The sequence below is a fragment of the Lates calcarifer genome, linkage group LG2, assembly GCF_001640805.2.
Source record: "Lates calcarifer isolate ASB-BC8 linkage group LG2, TLL_Latcal_v3, whole genome shotgun sequence".
In the NCBI taxonomy this organism is placed as follows: Eukaryota; Metazoa; Chordata; class Actinopteri; family Centropomidae; genus Lates; species Lates calcarifer.
The window spans coordinates 16203730-16220501 of record NC_066834.1 but is presented as its reverse complement, the minus strand read 5'-3'; the positions used below and the strand labels follow the sequence as shown (position 1 = coordinate 16220501).

At 40.7% G+C, this 16772-nt stretch overlaps 1 protein-coding gene across 1 annotated transcript in view; it reads right to left on the bottom strand.

Moving 5' to 3' along the window:
- il16 (interleukin 16) overlaps nucleotides 1-12107 on the bottom strand; it is a 35424-nt gene extending 23317 nt beyond the window's left edge. The window contains 5 exon segments of the mRNA XM_018692834.2: nucleotides 1181-1298; nucleotides 1887-2026; nucleotides 5047-5326; nucleotides 6205-6454; nucleotides 11902-12107. Coding sequence (XP_018548350.1) covers nucleotides 1181-1298; nucleotides 1887-2026; nucleotides 5047-5326; nucleotides 6205-6454; nucleotides 11902-11914 — 801 coding nt within the window. The 5' untranslated portion in view covers nucleotides 11915-12107.
- Nucleotides 12108-16772: the final 4665 nt, after the last annotated feature.

The window sequence follows — 16772 nt, the reverse complement described above, 5'->3', positions numbered from 1 at the left end:
CTCATTGGTTCTGCTGCTAAAGATTTACTTGGACTTTTTATAGATATTGATGTAGAAGTGACATTATTCACTGACTTAAAGCGTGGGTGTTTCATCACTGAAGGGAGCCATTATGGAAAAAAAAATCAGACAGAGACAGTTTTGAAAACAGAATCAGCTGAGCCCAGTCGTCACATGTTAGACATTCTTTCCTACTGCTCTTTTTCTCCATTTCTCTGTTCATACTGCTGTTCAGGTTTCCACAGCCTCTTAAAAGTGACTCAAAAAACTTGGCAGGATGATAAGGTGTTTAAAAAAAAACACTGAAACCTGAGAAAACCTGTAATATTCTGTGACAACACATCATACTGGGTTCAGAACTAACACCTCGGCTCTAAAATGGCATATTACCTACCCAAATTTGCTTTCTGACAATAGCATTATATATTTTTAAGATTTTATTGAGAGCCTGATAGAAGGACCCGTACAATTACATAACAGTTCCCTGACTTTCCATGACTTTGTTCCTGCTTCGTCAATGATGTCAGAATATCAAATTCCTTGACTGTCCCTGTCTGGAATATCTTTTCATGAGCCCTCAAATTATATACATGTAACTGAATTGTCTTCCTCTGACTTCAGATTCTTTAAATTCCTTCATGTGTTTATCTGGCTGGACTCCATAGAGCCTTGTGTCTGAGTGTACATGTGGGAGGACTGGGAATCTTGACCACAGCATGAGAAAAATGTCATGCCCACACAGAAATAGTTTAGTGTGGAGAGGATTACCTTAACTATGCTGTCACTTTCAACCAGGGCTGTGTGATATGACGATATATATTGGATGACGTCTGTCGTTTCAGATTATGCTGTTGGACTGGCAATCTGTACAGGGTGTACCCTGTCTTTCGCCCAATGACAGCTGGGATAGGCTCCAGCCCCCCCGTGACCCTTAATGGATAAGCAGTATAGATAATGGATGGATGGATGGATGAAGATTTTTGTCAAATCGCACAGCCCTACTTTCAGCCATCGACAGTCTGGATGCTCTGCATTCATGTGGGGCATATTTCGGATCTTCTTAATTCATCAACAACATATAGAAATGCAGAGATACTGTGTTTTAGTGTTGCCTTAAAACATTATCAAATGAAGAACTAATGCAGCACCGGAGTCTATTTCATGTGTCAGTTGCTATTACCTCACTATAGGTTTTAATGTGGACACTCCTCATTCCCTCCCCCTCCATCCAACTACTGCCATTTAGAAACTGTCCGTTAAAGGGTGCCAGCTTGTCTGGGCTCAGGAAGCTGCAGCCTCTGTGGAGAAAACACACAGAGATGAGCTGAAAACCAAGAAGGTCCGAAAGGCTTCGAGCAGAAATCCTTACAGCATGACTCATTCAAATAAAACATTGTATAACCAGAGTAGTGAATATGACCTTGCTTTGTTTACAAGACAGCTCCATGGGGCACCTTTAAGTTCAGCTCTGTGGAAGCAGGTTTCAGTAGAAGGAACATGAGTCTTTCACAGTTAAATCAGTTGTGATGCATCATGCAGGATTTAAATCACTGTTTCCTGTTGCTGTTGGTCCTTGGCAGCTCTTGTAGTAGCTCACCTGACCCCATCAATCACGTCTCTCATCTTAGACAACCTTTCATCTTGCTGGGTGAAGTTTTTTTAAGAATGTGAAAAAACTGTACAGATGTCATTTATACCAACTCCCAGACCTTTAACCTTTTAGATGTGGTTTGTCCATTTTGATTATATGCATCCACAACTGCACTAACAAGCTTTTACCTAGTCCACATTATATATCTAGATACAGGTTGCATGGTCACACCAAGTGGAATGTTTTTCCAGCACATTCTTAAGAAATAAAGTACTTATAGTTGTGGTATTGTCACCTGTGTGGGTTCCCTCCATTCCTCCCTGGCTCCACATTAGTGTCTTTGTCCTCCGTCTGGACACTGTTATCAGCCATTTGTGGTCCACACACCTCCTCAGCAGGCCCTGTGGCTACACACATCCTCCAGATACTACTCTCCTACAACAACAGAGACAGATACATACACATACACATTCAAGTATAAGGGAACCTCTATACTAGAAGGTAGAAAGCAGTATTTATGAGCCATGAAGACTGTAGTGTCTCAGTATTTGAGATATGCTTATTGTAAACTTTTCTTACTAGAGCTTGTTATTCAGAGAAGAGACTGTCGATGAGCTTGTCCCCATTGTAGTTTGGAGTAACAGGTTGGCGGGGGAAGTAAAAGCAGAATCCATAATGTTTCACATGTGTAAAGTCTGTTTGCTGTGTCTAGAATAGATACATTAAATGTTTTTGGGGAGTTCCTAGAAGAACATACATCCCACCTCTGGTAAGTTACTGATTATTAACACAAAGCTGAGTTCAAGAGAGGCTGGTTGGAAGATCGAAAATGTTGAGAACATAGTTACTGAATTCACAAATTTACTTAACCTCTGAAAATCTCCAACTGCACTGAATGTCTTGTTTGTTTTGTATTGTTGTATCCTGTTATAACAGAAATATTGTGTCCTGGTTTTTTGGGGGGTGGGGCGTTGTCTTGCACTTGTTTCATGGTCAGGCTAATTTTGACTCTTGACTTGGACTTGTATGGTTTCAGTTTTAAGCTAAAGTGACAGTCTTGCATTTGTTTGGAGCAATAATGCTGCATTGTATATTGTTTTATTGTTTTACACGTCTGTAGTCCTTATCGAGAATTTCAAGCAAACATACAAATACTGTAAAAGTCTTAATTCATAAACCATTGTTCCTCTGTCAAGGCTTTAGTCTCAACATAAAAGTCAAAAAGACATGGCTACGAGATTGTCTAGTAGGTGATTAAGAGTGATTGATGTTGAACCTGGCATGAATTAGCCCCTGAGGAAAACAGGAAAACTGCTCCATTAAATTACTGTTGAGCTCAGCCTCAGTTAGGGTTGTTTAGCGGCCTGGACTTTAGCCCATGAAGTAGTACACAACAGCCAGCTGTAAAGTCTGCACAATGATCCGTACACAGTCTCTGTTGTCAGTGGGTAATTTATTTATAGTACTATGGAAAGAGTTTTATTTAAGTAACATTTGACTAAGCACATTTAAGTTTTAAGGCAAAAACACATAGCAGTATCAGGCAGTGTGGCCATAGGGATGGCATTGTTGGTTGGTCTGTGTGTTCAGTCCAGACTGAAATATCTCAACAACCACTAACATGCTGATGCTTAAGGAGTTAATGTTCACCATGTCACCATCTTAGCTTAGTATGTTAGCATACTAATGCTATGTTCCATTTACAGCAGAAGTCGCAGGTCGGAACTGGGAGTGACGTAACTCACAAGTTGACCGCATTCCAGAAGTGCATCGAGTCAGAAAAATGTGGACACTAACGGAGCCTTCATAGTGGCTCTTTCAGAGAATAGACTAGTTCGAAGCACATCTGCACTCCACCTGAAGGACACCACAGATGTTAACATTAGATTTTAATGCAAACATGTTAGAGCGTTCTTAATAAGCTGTTCAAATTTAAATGTTGAGCCATGAGCCATGAACGTAAACTGTTTCAAACGTATCCTGGACTAGCCACCATTACGATACTAGCCATTATTAACAACACAGTTGTTAACATTAGATTTTAATGTGAACACTAGAACGATCCTTAAACAGCATTCAAATTTAACTCTTTGAGACAAAAGAAACATTAAGCCATGAACGTGAACCGTTTAAACATATCTCAGACTAGCCTGTCATTGCCAGCCATTGTTAGCAATACCAGTTGATAACAACGCTCCACATGGTGTTTTGCTCATACAAACAGCGTAGCAACATGTCGACAGATAAAAACTGAACAGTACTGTGTGTATGACTGATTTAATGTGAAACGAATATTAAGTAAGTAAGTAAAATTAGAGTGTTCGCTGCTGTTGATGAGAGTAGCAGCCATCTTGAATTCTTATGTTGAGGTTGGTGGGATTGTTAAGGGGCGTTCCAGTTGAAATCTCTGACTTATTTCTTTTATGATTAGAGCAAGTGAATCACAACACAATGTACAAAACCCACAGCACAGTCCATAGACTGAATAACCAAATGTAGATAATGTAGCTTTACAATCTGTATCCAGTCAGCCATAATATCTTTTGATAACCACACATAGAAAAGTTTAAAACTACTGTACGGTATCTATCACTCAGTTATGTAAGGTGAGTGATTGGTGACTGACAGCCTAACCCTATTTGACACTAGTGGGAATGTGCCATGAGGCTGAGTTGTAGAAACAGCACAGCACAACAAACCCTGTCTTTGTTTGAGTGTTTGACATTCAGGCCAGTCACAGTTCACAGTCTACCAATGCACCAACACAGGGCATGTGATTATAATTACATTTAGACAAGAAACACTCCCCACAGAGTACATAACACAGGGTTAGCACATTGATACTGTGTTGGGATATACAAACAACACTTATGTATACATATTATTCTGTTAAGAATGAAAATACCTTGGATACATGAGTTTATTGTTTGGTAATTAATTACTTGGTTTATTCAGTCAGTCATTTGACAGAACTGAGTCACTCACATAACATAAATATGACTGCGTGCTCAGTCACTGGGACTTTGAACCTGTTCATGACTTGACACAAGATATTTTTAAAATGGGGATAACTGCTCATATTTTCAGATAGTATCTCCTGGAAAACATTCATAGTGTTGCCCTCAGTCGTTCACATTAAATGTGCCACAAATAGTTGTGTGAGTGTTGTGTTCACTGTCTGACCATCTGACATGCAGTTTGGGTATAAGAGTATAAGTCCTGCATTAACACCAAAGAGAATGAATGGTGGAGGTTCCCACGTTTACAACTTGCAAGCTTTCACATAACAGACAACAAAGACTATGACTGCAGAGTTTGTCAAGTGAGGATTAAAATACCTTGAACAGACTCTGTCTGATGTTGTTGCCAGATGAAAGTTTAGAACTGGTCTAAAATATGCTTAGAGTATTTGAATGCACAAATGGTAACTAGAGTGCCAGCTCCTGCAGTTGTACCTTGATGCTGAAGGACCTCCGTATGCTCCGTTTATTCTCCCTGAGTGTGGTGGTATGATGCAGCTGATTATCTGCTTTACTGCCTCCTCTTTTCTCCAAGGCTAATTGCTGGGTTGTCCTGCAGTGTCCATTCTCTGTATCTCTGCACCCTGTTTGATCCCCTGCGGTCAGGTCTGTCCCCCAGGTTGGAGCCCACGTCCTGCACCCATCGGACACTTCCCCACCATTCCACTCTTCTGCACAGTCATCGTTTGTCTTGGAGTGACACAGGATCAGAGACCTGGACAGAGTCAGTGAAAGTCAGAAAGTCAGTTTCAGGAAATAAATGGAAATAAAAAAAGTTGATTGTAGTGAATGTCCATCATCAGGATAACCGTTAATATCCTCACAAGTGTCTTAAAACAAGCTGTTTAGTTTGCCCACATACAGTCCTGTATTGATTTATTTTGATTTGACACAAGGGAGAGCTGCATCTCTCCAGTCATTCCAAAATACTAAGCTTGTCACCATGGCTGAAGGCTCAGTTTGCCCACTGTATCCCCCACAACACAAAGTTAAATTGGGTCTAACACCTCACCAATATGAGCTCCCATCTCCATGACAACCATCAAGCGCTATTCACTGAGCTCCAGGTAAAATTAACTAACGTTAAGTCAATTACTTAATGTAGCAAGTGTTGGTTTAGTGTATACTAACGTTGAAGCTTATCTAAATGTTTGATATGTTATGATGCTATTTTAGTCACCAGTGAATTAAGCTAACATTAGCCAGGCAATGTTAGCTATGTAGCTAAACAGCATATTTACTACAATTGTTCCTTTAACATTAACTGTAACTTAATTTGGCCATGGCCCATAAAGAACAGTTCAAATCATTCCAAGAGTTTAAAGCATATTTCATGATTATTGCATAATATCATGAATTGCGATTATTTTTGCCAGGATAATCATGACATGATATTTTCATATTGTCCTGTGCCTAGTATGCACATCCATTATTTGAGAATGCAGAACTTAATGCTTAAACTGAAGTAGAAAGTACAAACTATTATTTCTGGTTGTCATGAGGCAGAAACACGCAGCATATTCTAGACTATGAAATTAAAAGGTTGTGTTTATGTGTGTTGAGCTTTCAGTACAGTCTTAGTTTTAAGCCTACCTGGAGAGCATGGCCAGCTTCTTGGAGCGGTGGTTGTGGCTGCTGGTTGGGTTGTTGTTGCTGCTTTTCCCCTGGTCCCTGCGTCTCCTCTCCATCCTCCTAGCAGCTGCTGTGCTGGCTTTCCTCCTCTGGTGGGAGTATCTTTGAGGCATGGCTGTCAGTGTGTGTGTGTATGTGTGCGTCGGGAGCTCAGGAATCAACACACCCCTCCTCCCCCCAGCCGGCCCGAAGCCTAATGGAGAGGGACGCTCTGGAGGGCAATTAGAAAATTCAGTTAGGACAGTCTGACTGGATCTGTGTGTGTAAGTGTTCTGAGAAACTGCTGAGGCAATTGTGGAGGCTAGCTGAGATAAAAGTGCCTTTCTTTCCCTGCTTTGAAAAAAAGACAACATTTTTCTCAGTCCTCATGACTGCTGCTTAATCAGACTACTGTTGAGAAAAACACATGAATACTCCACACGCAAACACACACACACACACAATGGCATGCCAAGTCTGAAGTAGATGGAGCATGAACACCAAAGCTGCAACTGATGCTCAATTCATGTTTTAAGGTACACATAATATACTATGTGAGAACAGATAATGGTGTTAGCCATGGTCCCATTAACGGGCCAGAGTGAATGATGGTCCATCAACGCATCACACTCCAGAGAGCACTACAAGACGACCCTCAACTGTATTATACATGCTAGCATAGATGGCCTCTCACATTTGCAGTGAACACTTAGTAAACAATGGACAGATGCTCTTTAACTGAAACCCAGTTAGGCCTTTGGTCTAGCATCATTATCTTATTATCTTCTCTCCCGGAACCTGACTAGCTCTGAAGGTCTGAGCACCTCTCCAAACGCTTGAGATGTTGATGCTTGGGTTGCAGTAGACTTTCACTGTCTTGGTTGGGATCATTTCACAGTGACTGAATGCTAATTAGGTCAACCTGTGTGACTACTGAGGCTTCATTTGTCAGTGATTAGGTATAAAAGGCCTCTCAAGAAACAGGGTTTTCCTACAGGTGCATACAGTGTTACAGTAAATGAATATGTGCATGCACCTCAAAGACTTAGTACTCAGTACAGCCAGCTCTTCCTGCTCTGTTACAGTGATGTGGCAGCACATATGCTGACAAATGCCTCTCTGTGCTGTGAATATTACAGCATGGAGGTGGAATATAACAGACCTCTTCAAACACTGACCACAGGGCATTGAGTTAGACTCCCAGCTCTCAGTTTTATCTACATCTCAAACAGAGATAGCTTGGGATTTCTTTTTTTATATTTCACCTGGGTGGGGCTACAGGCATTAGGGGGCTCTTCTTATACACAGGCACCATTATTGTCAAGCTTGGTGCACTAGCTTTATTCTTCAGCTGTAGAGGACTATATTTACTCATTCACTCATTACTCACTCAATTGAATTAGAAAACACGCTACTACATCCTAGTACCTTAGTTTGGCTACGTAATCTCCTTTCTCAGGGATCCTTCTTATACAAATATTAAACATCAAGAGATTCAAAATTCATAACAGAAGGAGTAACAGATCCTGATTGCACTTGGAAGTGAAAGATTTATGTTACCTGCAAATTGCAAACCATGCAACAGAATGTGCATGGTTTGCAACATTGTGCTCACTTGAATTAGCAGCAGATGGTTACCAAGCAGCCAGAAGGGCTGAGGCTACCACTGGGAGAAGTTTGTGGAGGCTATAGAGTGGTGTAGGAATAAGTCCTAAATAGCATTTTAGCACTTTGAGTTCCCTCATCCCAAAGTCAGTGAGTTTTTGGTTAAATTCCTTTTGTAGAAGAGGTCAGAGCTAAATTAAATGACAAGTGGGAAGCTTAATGGTGGAGACGCTGACGTCATGTGATGGTAGTGTGGTTGGTTTATAGCCTAACATTAGCTTTTTACTTGTAGATTGTATTTAGGCTTCAAACATCAGAACAGTAGTGTTCATCTGTAAAGATTATCTGATGAACTAAACCTGTGAGGATCAGAAATTTTTGTGGATCACGGTTTATTTTCTGCGATAATCCAAAAGCCAATGAAAAATTTGGAACGAGGGTGATGCTAACTTCCAGTTTGGCCTACAAAAATACATTATCACTATACCACTCCATGGAGAGGGACTTTGAAGCTGGCTTCAAGGAAGTTCTGGCAAACCATCAGATGACTCGGGAAGAGAAAGCAGAGTATGATATCATTTGGCAGAGGAAAGAACACTGAGAAACTCTTGAAACTGACCAACATGTCCTGAGGCCTCCCATGAATCTTCAAACTCAGGGAAGCCTCACTCATTATCTCTGGCAGAGGTCTCTGAGATACAGTCAAAACGTTCGTCAGCAGCAAGGCAACAGGTGTGGAAGAGATTCGCCCTGAGATTCTGGACATTGTTGGGCTGTCTTGGTTGACACACCTCTTCAATGCCATGTGGAGGTCAAGAACAGGGCTTGTGGACTGGCAGATCATGGTGGATTTTTCCCATATTTAAAAAGGGGCACCAAAGCATGTGATCCAGTCGTCAGGGTATAACACTGATCAACCGTCCTGGGAAAGCCGATGCCAGGGTGCTGAAAATGAGACACAGATAGATTGCCAAACCTGTAGACCAACTCTTTACCTTTTCAAGTTTACTTAAACATCTACATGTGTTTGGGGTATTGGGCACCATGAGTGTGGGGTACTGGGCCCATTACTACAAGTCATCTTTATGTTGTGTCTGTGCTCTAGGCAGGACGTCCAGGATGTTTCCAGTTGGTTTTGGCCTCTGCACGGGTTTTCGCTTGTCACTAAGCAGTGTTGGCAGTTACGCAGGCATTGCACTGGACCTTTGTAGTGAATAGATAATATTATGCTTAATGAAATTAAAACAGGTAAACAGACGTCTGAATAACCAAATCAATCAGTAATAACCCCCAGGTTCCAGAAGAAAGACTTGCTTCTCTGGTGAATCAGTGGCTCTGGTCCTGGAAGTGTGTTAGCAATTATGAAGCATTAGTCTGCTGTTGTGTTGGCCAGATAGACAGGAAATAGAGACATGGATCTCTATGCTGGAGGCCTGTAAGCCCCATAGGCTCCATCCCTCCCGCTCTCTTCTCCTTTCATAGACTGATATGCTCTCCAGCTGGATGTATGCCAGCTGAGTGGGAACATTTACAGTAGTAGGATGGAAATCAATTTCAGCTACTGTCTAACCTGGCCATTCAAGCACATGAGAATATGTGACTATAAATGCAAATGGGCATTTAGATAAAGACAGTAAGCACATTTACTCAACTACTGTACTGTTATGAACTAGGGATTGTAACGTAAATGGACGAGCCCTCATTTATGTTATGACCCCTAGCCCATGTTGGGAAAATCAAAGAGGCTGAGACAAAACTACAAAAGAAAAGGGCCAGTTAATGCTGTCTAAATCAATGAAAAAAAAAAAAAAACCAAAAGAAAAAAACTCAAAAGTAGAGGTAACCCTAGTATATTCTAAATAAAACCGAAAGTGGGGGAAAAATCTCACCAATTTAATTTGTTTGTAAAACAAAGCACAATGGAAACAGCACCCCTGTGCCTAGTGTATCTAACAGTGAAAATTTCTGTTGTGTTCACAATGTTATCAGGTCTAAAACCTAATGCTTTTGACATTTTAGAAATATGCTTTGTTGCTTTTGTTCTACGATGAGAGGGTTGAAGAGTGTCCACAACGTTCCACAATGTTAACTGCTATTGTTAACATGACAGTGAATGTCCAGTACACCTGCTGCTGGCATGCTCTTCTGGGTCATATCTGAGGGGCAGGAACAAGTGATCTATATGGTTGTTTAGGTTAGATGACTTGTTGTAGAATTGATGTAATTTTTATTTCTTTGCATTAAGTGTGGAGCTAAAGTGATTAGCCTAGCTTAGCATAAAAAACTGAATGTAGGAGGAAACAGCTGGCTTAGCTTGGTTTTACATTAAAAAATAACACACAAATCAACAAACCTCTGAAGCTCATTAATTAACATGTTGTATAAAGAAGGCAGAGGAAGGACTCTACTTATTTCCTTTAGACTTAATGTTTTGAAATGTCCAAAGAATTCACATATGACAGTGTTTGCCTAATTCTATAAACACAGATTTTGTTTTTGTTTAATCCATACTACAGAAATCTTAAAGTGATAATCTGGGATTTTAGGGATAGTTGCTGTCACTATTACTTGACAACACTTTCTATCTGACGTGCTAGTGCATGTCTGTGTTTCTGGTTTTACATGATTTGAAGGATACAGTTGGTGAGCACACGTTTTTGGCACAGGTCTCTGTGCACAATAATTGTTAATGGTTTTGGCAACCACACTGTGATGTGCCTGGCCATTGTTCGCATAGAATCGTTTGAGCAAGTAGCTGTTTGTGTCCAGATTAAACAAAGAAGATGTTGCTTTTGAATTGGTGAAATGTTTGACTCTTACAAGTTGAGGAGGAGGGACACCTGAACATACCATTTCTTTTAAACTCTGTGAGGTTTTACCCAGTTTCCAGGTTCCTGAAGGACCTGTCTTCAGGGACTTCAACCAAAAGCCTTTCCATGTAGGCGCCGTGGGTTAGTGTGTGTATTTAAAGCCTGGGTTCATAAAAAGCACTTTCAGAGCCTTAAAGATGCTGACTGCCTTCTGTGATGTCAGCACAGAGTGAAAGTGAGTCCAACTTTCCTCTGACACACACTACTCTATTGATGTAATATGGCACACAGCAGTAACACTGTTTAGTATGAAGACATGGATGGAGAGGAAAAAGTGGGGGGAGTCATGTTGAAATATGTGTTTAGGATAGAGTAAGATAGAGTAAACAGTGTGTATACACACATGTTTGCATATACACACACACACACACACACATTTATATATAATATAAATATATATATATATATATATATATATATATAATGTGTGTGTGTGTGTGTACTTTTTGACTTTTTGTCTGTAGTATTAGCAAGGCAGGGACACCAGCCTAACAGAACCTGATTGAGAGAAAGTAGAGGGTGGAGTTGCTGCGGCTGAACAACGTGTGTGTTGTTTGCAGTTTTCTCAGGGGATTTTTTCCAGTCCGTGAGACAGAGCAGGACCTACAGATGACAGCCAAGAGAGCCACCTCAAGGGAAAACCTCTCAGTCACGCTGCAAATAATGTAACGTACAGTCACTGAGATTATTTCTGAAGGGGGCACGACTGATCTTGAATTCTTGTTATGCAAGTGAGCTCACACTCTCAAAGGAGAGTCCTGCTGGCCTGGCCTCTGTTGTGTCAGTGTTGTGTGTGGCCATGTGGTGGTATCTAAGTCTGGGGCCTTTAAACTTGGCTGTACAGAGCTGAGCCAGAGACGAATCCTTGCCCATCCTGTGCTGGACTATTTCTGCTCTAAAGGTCGCTTTGGAACGGTCATTCACAATGTTACGTAATTAGTGTTTTCATAAATCCACACACACACACACACACACACATCCAGCCCTCAGGCCAACAAGTGCATCATTTAACGTCCCAGCTCTGCAACTAATTTTGATAGTTACACAATACTTGCTCAGACGGACCTTCAGAAACAACATTCCCTTTCTTTCCCTGTCATGTAATCTTTATAGTCATACGTATGAGAGAGACATATGGTTCAGATTATTAAGGACTTGCGCTACTCAGCATCCCCTCAGCTTTGGTAGAGGAATTCCTTCTTACCGTAGTCAATCATGTTGCCTTTCACCCGGCATCCACAGCTTCTACCAAAGGTGTAAACAGGGGACCCACAGGATGGATTCACTCCAGACAGACCGGCACAAGTCCAGACCGAACATCAGGTCAAAAACTATCACTCAGAGCAAGGAGTCCTCGCTGTGATTCATCTGGGGTAATGTGCCTGTACCTCTTCTCTTCCTCCGTCCTCCCTCGGTCCTCCTCCCTCCTCCTCCCCCCCTCTGTCTGGAGAACACAACCCTGTGCCTCAGTAAGGCACGACTCCCCCCTAAAATCACTGCCCCTTTCCTGTGAGCCAGCTCCAGAGAGGAAAACACACCACTAGTTTTGCTGGGGCCTGACCTCACACCTACTTTGCATCACACACTGGTCGTAGTCTTTTACAAGGCTCAGTGAGGCATGAATAGATTCTCTGTAGTCCACTCCAGTTTACACATAAACACACACTCCTCATGTAAGTGTATGAATCTAGTTTTCAGTGTGGGTCAGTGTTGTTTGAGCTGCAGCAGTGAACAGTAAATGCACAAACCTGTGTTGATTTTTGTGGGGGCTGAGGCTAGAGAGAACCACTCTGGGTGAACTCAGTTTGTTTCACACAGGCTCTGGTCGGGAGTGGAAGCCTTTCGGGGGTTTGGTATGTGGTTTAGGATACGGAGGAGCTTTAAATGTGGGCTATTTTCAAACTCTGAGAACAGTCTGAACAGAAAAAAGGCACTGTTAGCCAAAGCAAACTATTTTGTGTCACGACAGCCAGTTACTACTACAAGGTCTCTGGTCTCAAGTTTTATTTATTTATATGGCGCCAAATGACAACAGAAGTTATCTCAAGGCACTTTTCATATAGAGCAGGTCTAGACCACACTCTTTATAATATTTGCAAAGAGAGATCCAACAGTTCCCACCATGAGTAGCACTAGCAATAGTGAAGAGGAAAAACTTCTTTTTAAAAGACAAAAACCTTGAGCAGAAACCAGATTAAGGGTGGACGGCCATCTGCCTCGACCTGCTGGGTTGAGAAACCGGCGAATAGGGGAAGGGGAACATAGCATCATGTAGATTCCTTGTAGAGATGTAAATGCTGCATTGCATTTACATCAGAAGTCGGAACTGGGAGTGACGTCATGTCATGTTGTTTCAACTTTCTGAGTTGGACATCTGACTTCAGGAGACATTCCAGTTGTAACTTCAGACTAGAAACACAGAAATTTGTTTGACATGAAGTCAGTTTTGTGCTTTGGTAATGGAATGACAAATGAAATGTAATCAAAACCTTTTTTTTTCACAATGAAATATGCAGAAAAACTAAGACTCCTTCTGCACCTTTATCCTCCTCTGAGGTGTTCTTCAGGTGGCGTGTAGATTTGATTCTCCAAAAGAACAAGAACAACAAAGGCAAATCCTCCAAACTATTGTTGTTATTTTAGCTAAAACAATCATGCCTCACATTCACACTCGCAGCTGTCCTCTGATGACCACTGGGGGTTATTAATCAGAGTTCTTTGTACAAGAACATGTACATCTTTAGAGTGAAAAAGTCAGATATCCTCTTTATGAAGAGTTTTCCATGAATTGAATGAATTGTTCTGCCTCCCTCTAGTGGCTTACCTGCGTCATTGCAGCTGGGGAGTTTGATTTTGTGAGGATGGGATACTTGAAGGGTAGTGAACAGTATGCAGCTGTTTTAGTAAACTAAATATGGGATATTAGCAATACTGGATAAATACTACAAAAAATAAATACAGGATTTGTAATTGTTTTAGTGGTAGTATTCTGAAACAGTATTAAAAAACTCATAATTTTTCACACAGTCAGCACAGCAGCAGCAGTCTAATTGAATTAAACTGTTGACATCTGTTCATTACTTGGACTCAAAATACATCTTTCAAATTTCATTAGTTTTTCTCTCATGGGTTTTCTCTCTCAAAGTCAGCCACCACCAAAAGCTCTGTGTATTTACAATCCAAGTTGGACATTTTAAGAAACCATTCACATTCAGAACCCGACAAAACTCAGAATTACTGTAAATAAGACTACATTAATATAAACAAACTCCACCTGAGCTGAGCACCAACTCAGGTGTTACTTTTCAGTTTTGATACAGTGTTTGTTGGAATTATTGAAAGATTTTTCTGAAGATGGATTTCTTTTCTATAATATGGACTCGCTGCCATCTACTGGAAAGATTGGAGAGTAAATCCTCAGGATTTATGTGACACATTAAGGAGAATCTAATCAAAACAATATGGGACTCTAAGGAACTTCATACCTCATGATGTTTTTCCTCATGAAATTTACCCTTTGTGGGAAGTACATTCAATTCGCTATTATAAAAGTAAATAATGGGACATCACTCTTCTCTAAGCAACTGAAGCAGAGGATGCAGAAGTTGTAGCCTATCCTTCAGCCATGGCATCATTGGCCACTTCTTTTCAAAGGTTCAGATCCTACCCTCCTCCATACAGGCTCCTCAGTCAGCCACTGGGAGTCGCTACTGCAGTGACAATGACATGAACCTTTACTGGCCTCTCTGTAAGCAGAGCCATGTTCAGCAGCACTTCACCTGTCTGTAAATTAATCTTTTAAACTTCAGATGTCTTTAACATAATTTTACACTAATCGTACAACTGTTTGTCCTAAATATTATACATTTGTCTGACAAAGCGTATGGTAGTATGGTGAATGGCTTCAAATATTACTTATGAGCCTCAGTGGCTGTAGGCCTTTTCAACACAGGGATATTTTGACTTACACAGAAGAAACAGCATCACAGTTTAGCTAGCTAGCACCATGATAGCTAGCCGCTTGTCAATGAAATGGTGTTAGCTAGCTTATATTTAGCATATCTAATTTACCGTTTAACTAGCTACTGTATAACAATTTTTGCTAGTTAACTTAATCAAATATATATATATACCTCAGTAATGTCATCCAAACTGACTTGGATGTAGTCTCAGATGCAATAGTGAGGATGTAGTGAGCAGGATTCTGGAAATGATGTGTGCATGGTAGAAATTCAGCTGAATTTGCATTAAGTCTGGTTGTTTTAATCAAAATTATACGGCAAGATGTTTTTATTTTAACAACATTTAAGTTCCATGTTAAAGGCTAACCTGCAATTTAGCAAATTTCCTGTTTATTCCTGTTAATTCCCATGGAAAGGCCAAGTATTGTGACTGGGAAAGAACACATTGCACTCATTAAATCCATACATTGGTTATCTGTCAGTTTTAGTACTGATTTTAAAATTATTTGTATGATTATGATTAATTTGAGAAGTTTAAAACATACCATGTTGCGTCACCTACTATGATGTAAGAGTAAATGTTTCTTTTTATGCTGGATGTCTCAGTGGAGAAATGAACTCAACCACAGTGATCTAATAGGACACAGGCACAGGCTCTGCTTCTGTTACTGTACTGTGTGGAGGAAGTGGACCACACCTCAGAGGGAAAAGAGGGTAAAAAACATCCTCAGTAAACAGCCCGAGAGCAGAACTCTTCAGGAAGTTTCACTTCTATCTCTGGGCTGAGGCAGCAGACACTGAAGCACTGAAGGACTTGGGCCTAAATTTAAACTATAACACACTCACCTCCCTCCTTTTGGTTTCAGATAGGATGCAGTGGAGTGACTTTGTGGAGCAATTTCTTCTGGTGTTGCACTTTAAAATGAATCACAAATTTTTTTGTCCTTTCGTTCTTGTTTAACCCCACTGTTGGTCTCAGGTTGCACAAATCACATTCTTCCTCTGATGCATATGAAGTTTAATAGTTAAACAATTCACAGTATTCAGAGTAGACTCATTGTTTTGCTCACAGTTTTACATGTTTTCAGTGACCACTTGCTAACTTTGCCAGTTGTATACTCCTGCTTCTACCAGAGGATAACAGTGTGAAAACTGTGTTTTTGCCTGCCGTGTCTCGCCTTTAAAAAAAGACCTGAAGAAGAAGAGAAGTAGCATAGTATTTAGTACAGAGACTTGCAGCAAGCCAACCTCTCATCAAAATACGGCACTGTCTTTTACTGTAAAGACTCATACAAACATAACGTCTAATAAAACTAAACTAATTTAAGGATCCATTCACTATATTTTACTTACTTAATATCAGTTTTCTTGATCACAGTTTTACTGTCACATCATTTTTTATTTTTTTTTATGAATGGGTCACTCAAAAGCCTTTGGAGTCATGTGACTAGATAATTTTTTTTCCCATTCATGTGTGAATATGCTATACTAGACTTTGAATATGTTTGTGTTTGCTATAGAAACACTATTTAAAGCAGATTAGAAAACTTCTATTGGTCATTATTCATTAGTTTTGTGCTCTCTGTGTCTTGAGTGCCCCCTGCTGTCAAATTTAGGGACATACCTTCTCCATTTACACCATCTTTGCACCAGGCTTCCTTATATGAGCTTGCTCTTAAGCAAATCCCTTGCCTCCCTGCCTTGCAGAGCAGAGCCTGTATGAACAAAACAATGCACCACCCTTAGCAGATTTAATTTCACAGCGATTGTGTTCCTAAAATCCCAGCCAACTAATTTTTCTTTCAGTCTTACGAAACAGGACAATATCCAGTGAGTCTGCCTGGAAACTACAGTATATGGGTAACATGAAAGAGAAAGAGCTGGACTCAGGCAGCAGGGTAGCATGACGTCACACACTCTGAATGTTACTGCTGGTTCACATTAGCCTGAACATGAGGTTAAACCAGCCGGGGGTGGGAGGGGGGTGGTCTGTGGTTTCTGTATCTGGGGAGAGACAGAACAGATATCTCAAAGAATATGAAGATGGGTTAACATTTTCTTCAAATGGTCATCTGACATCCACCAAGGACCAGTTGTTGTACCTTGATGATCC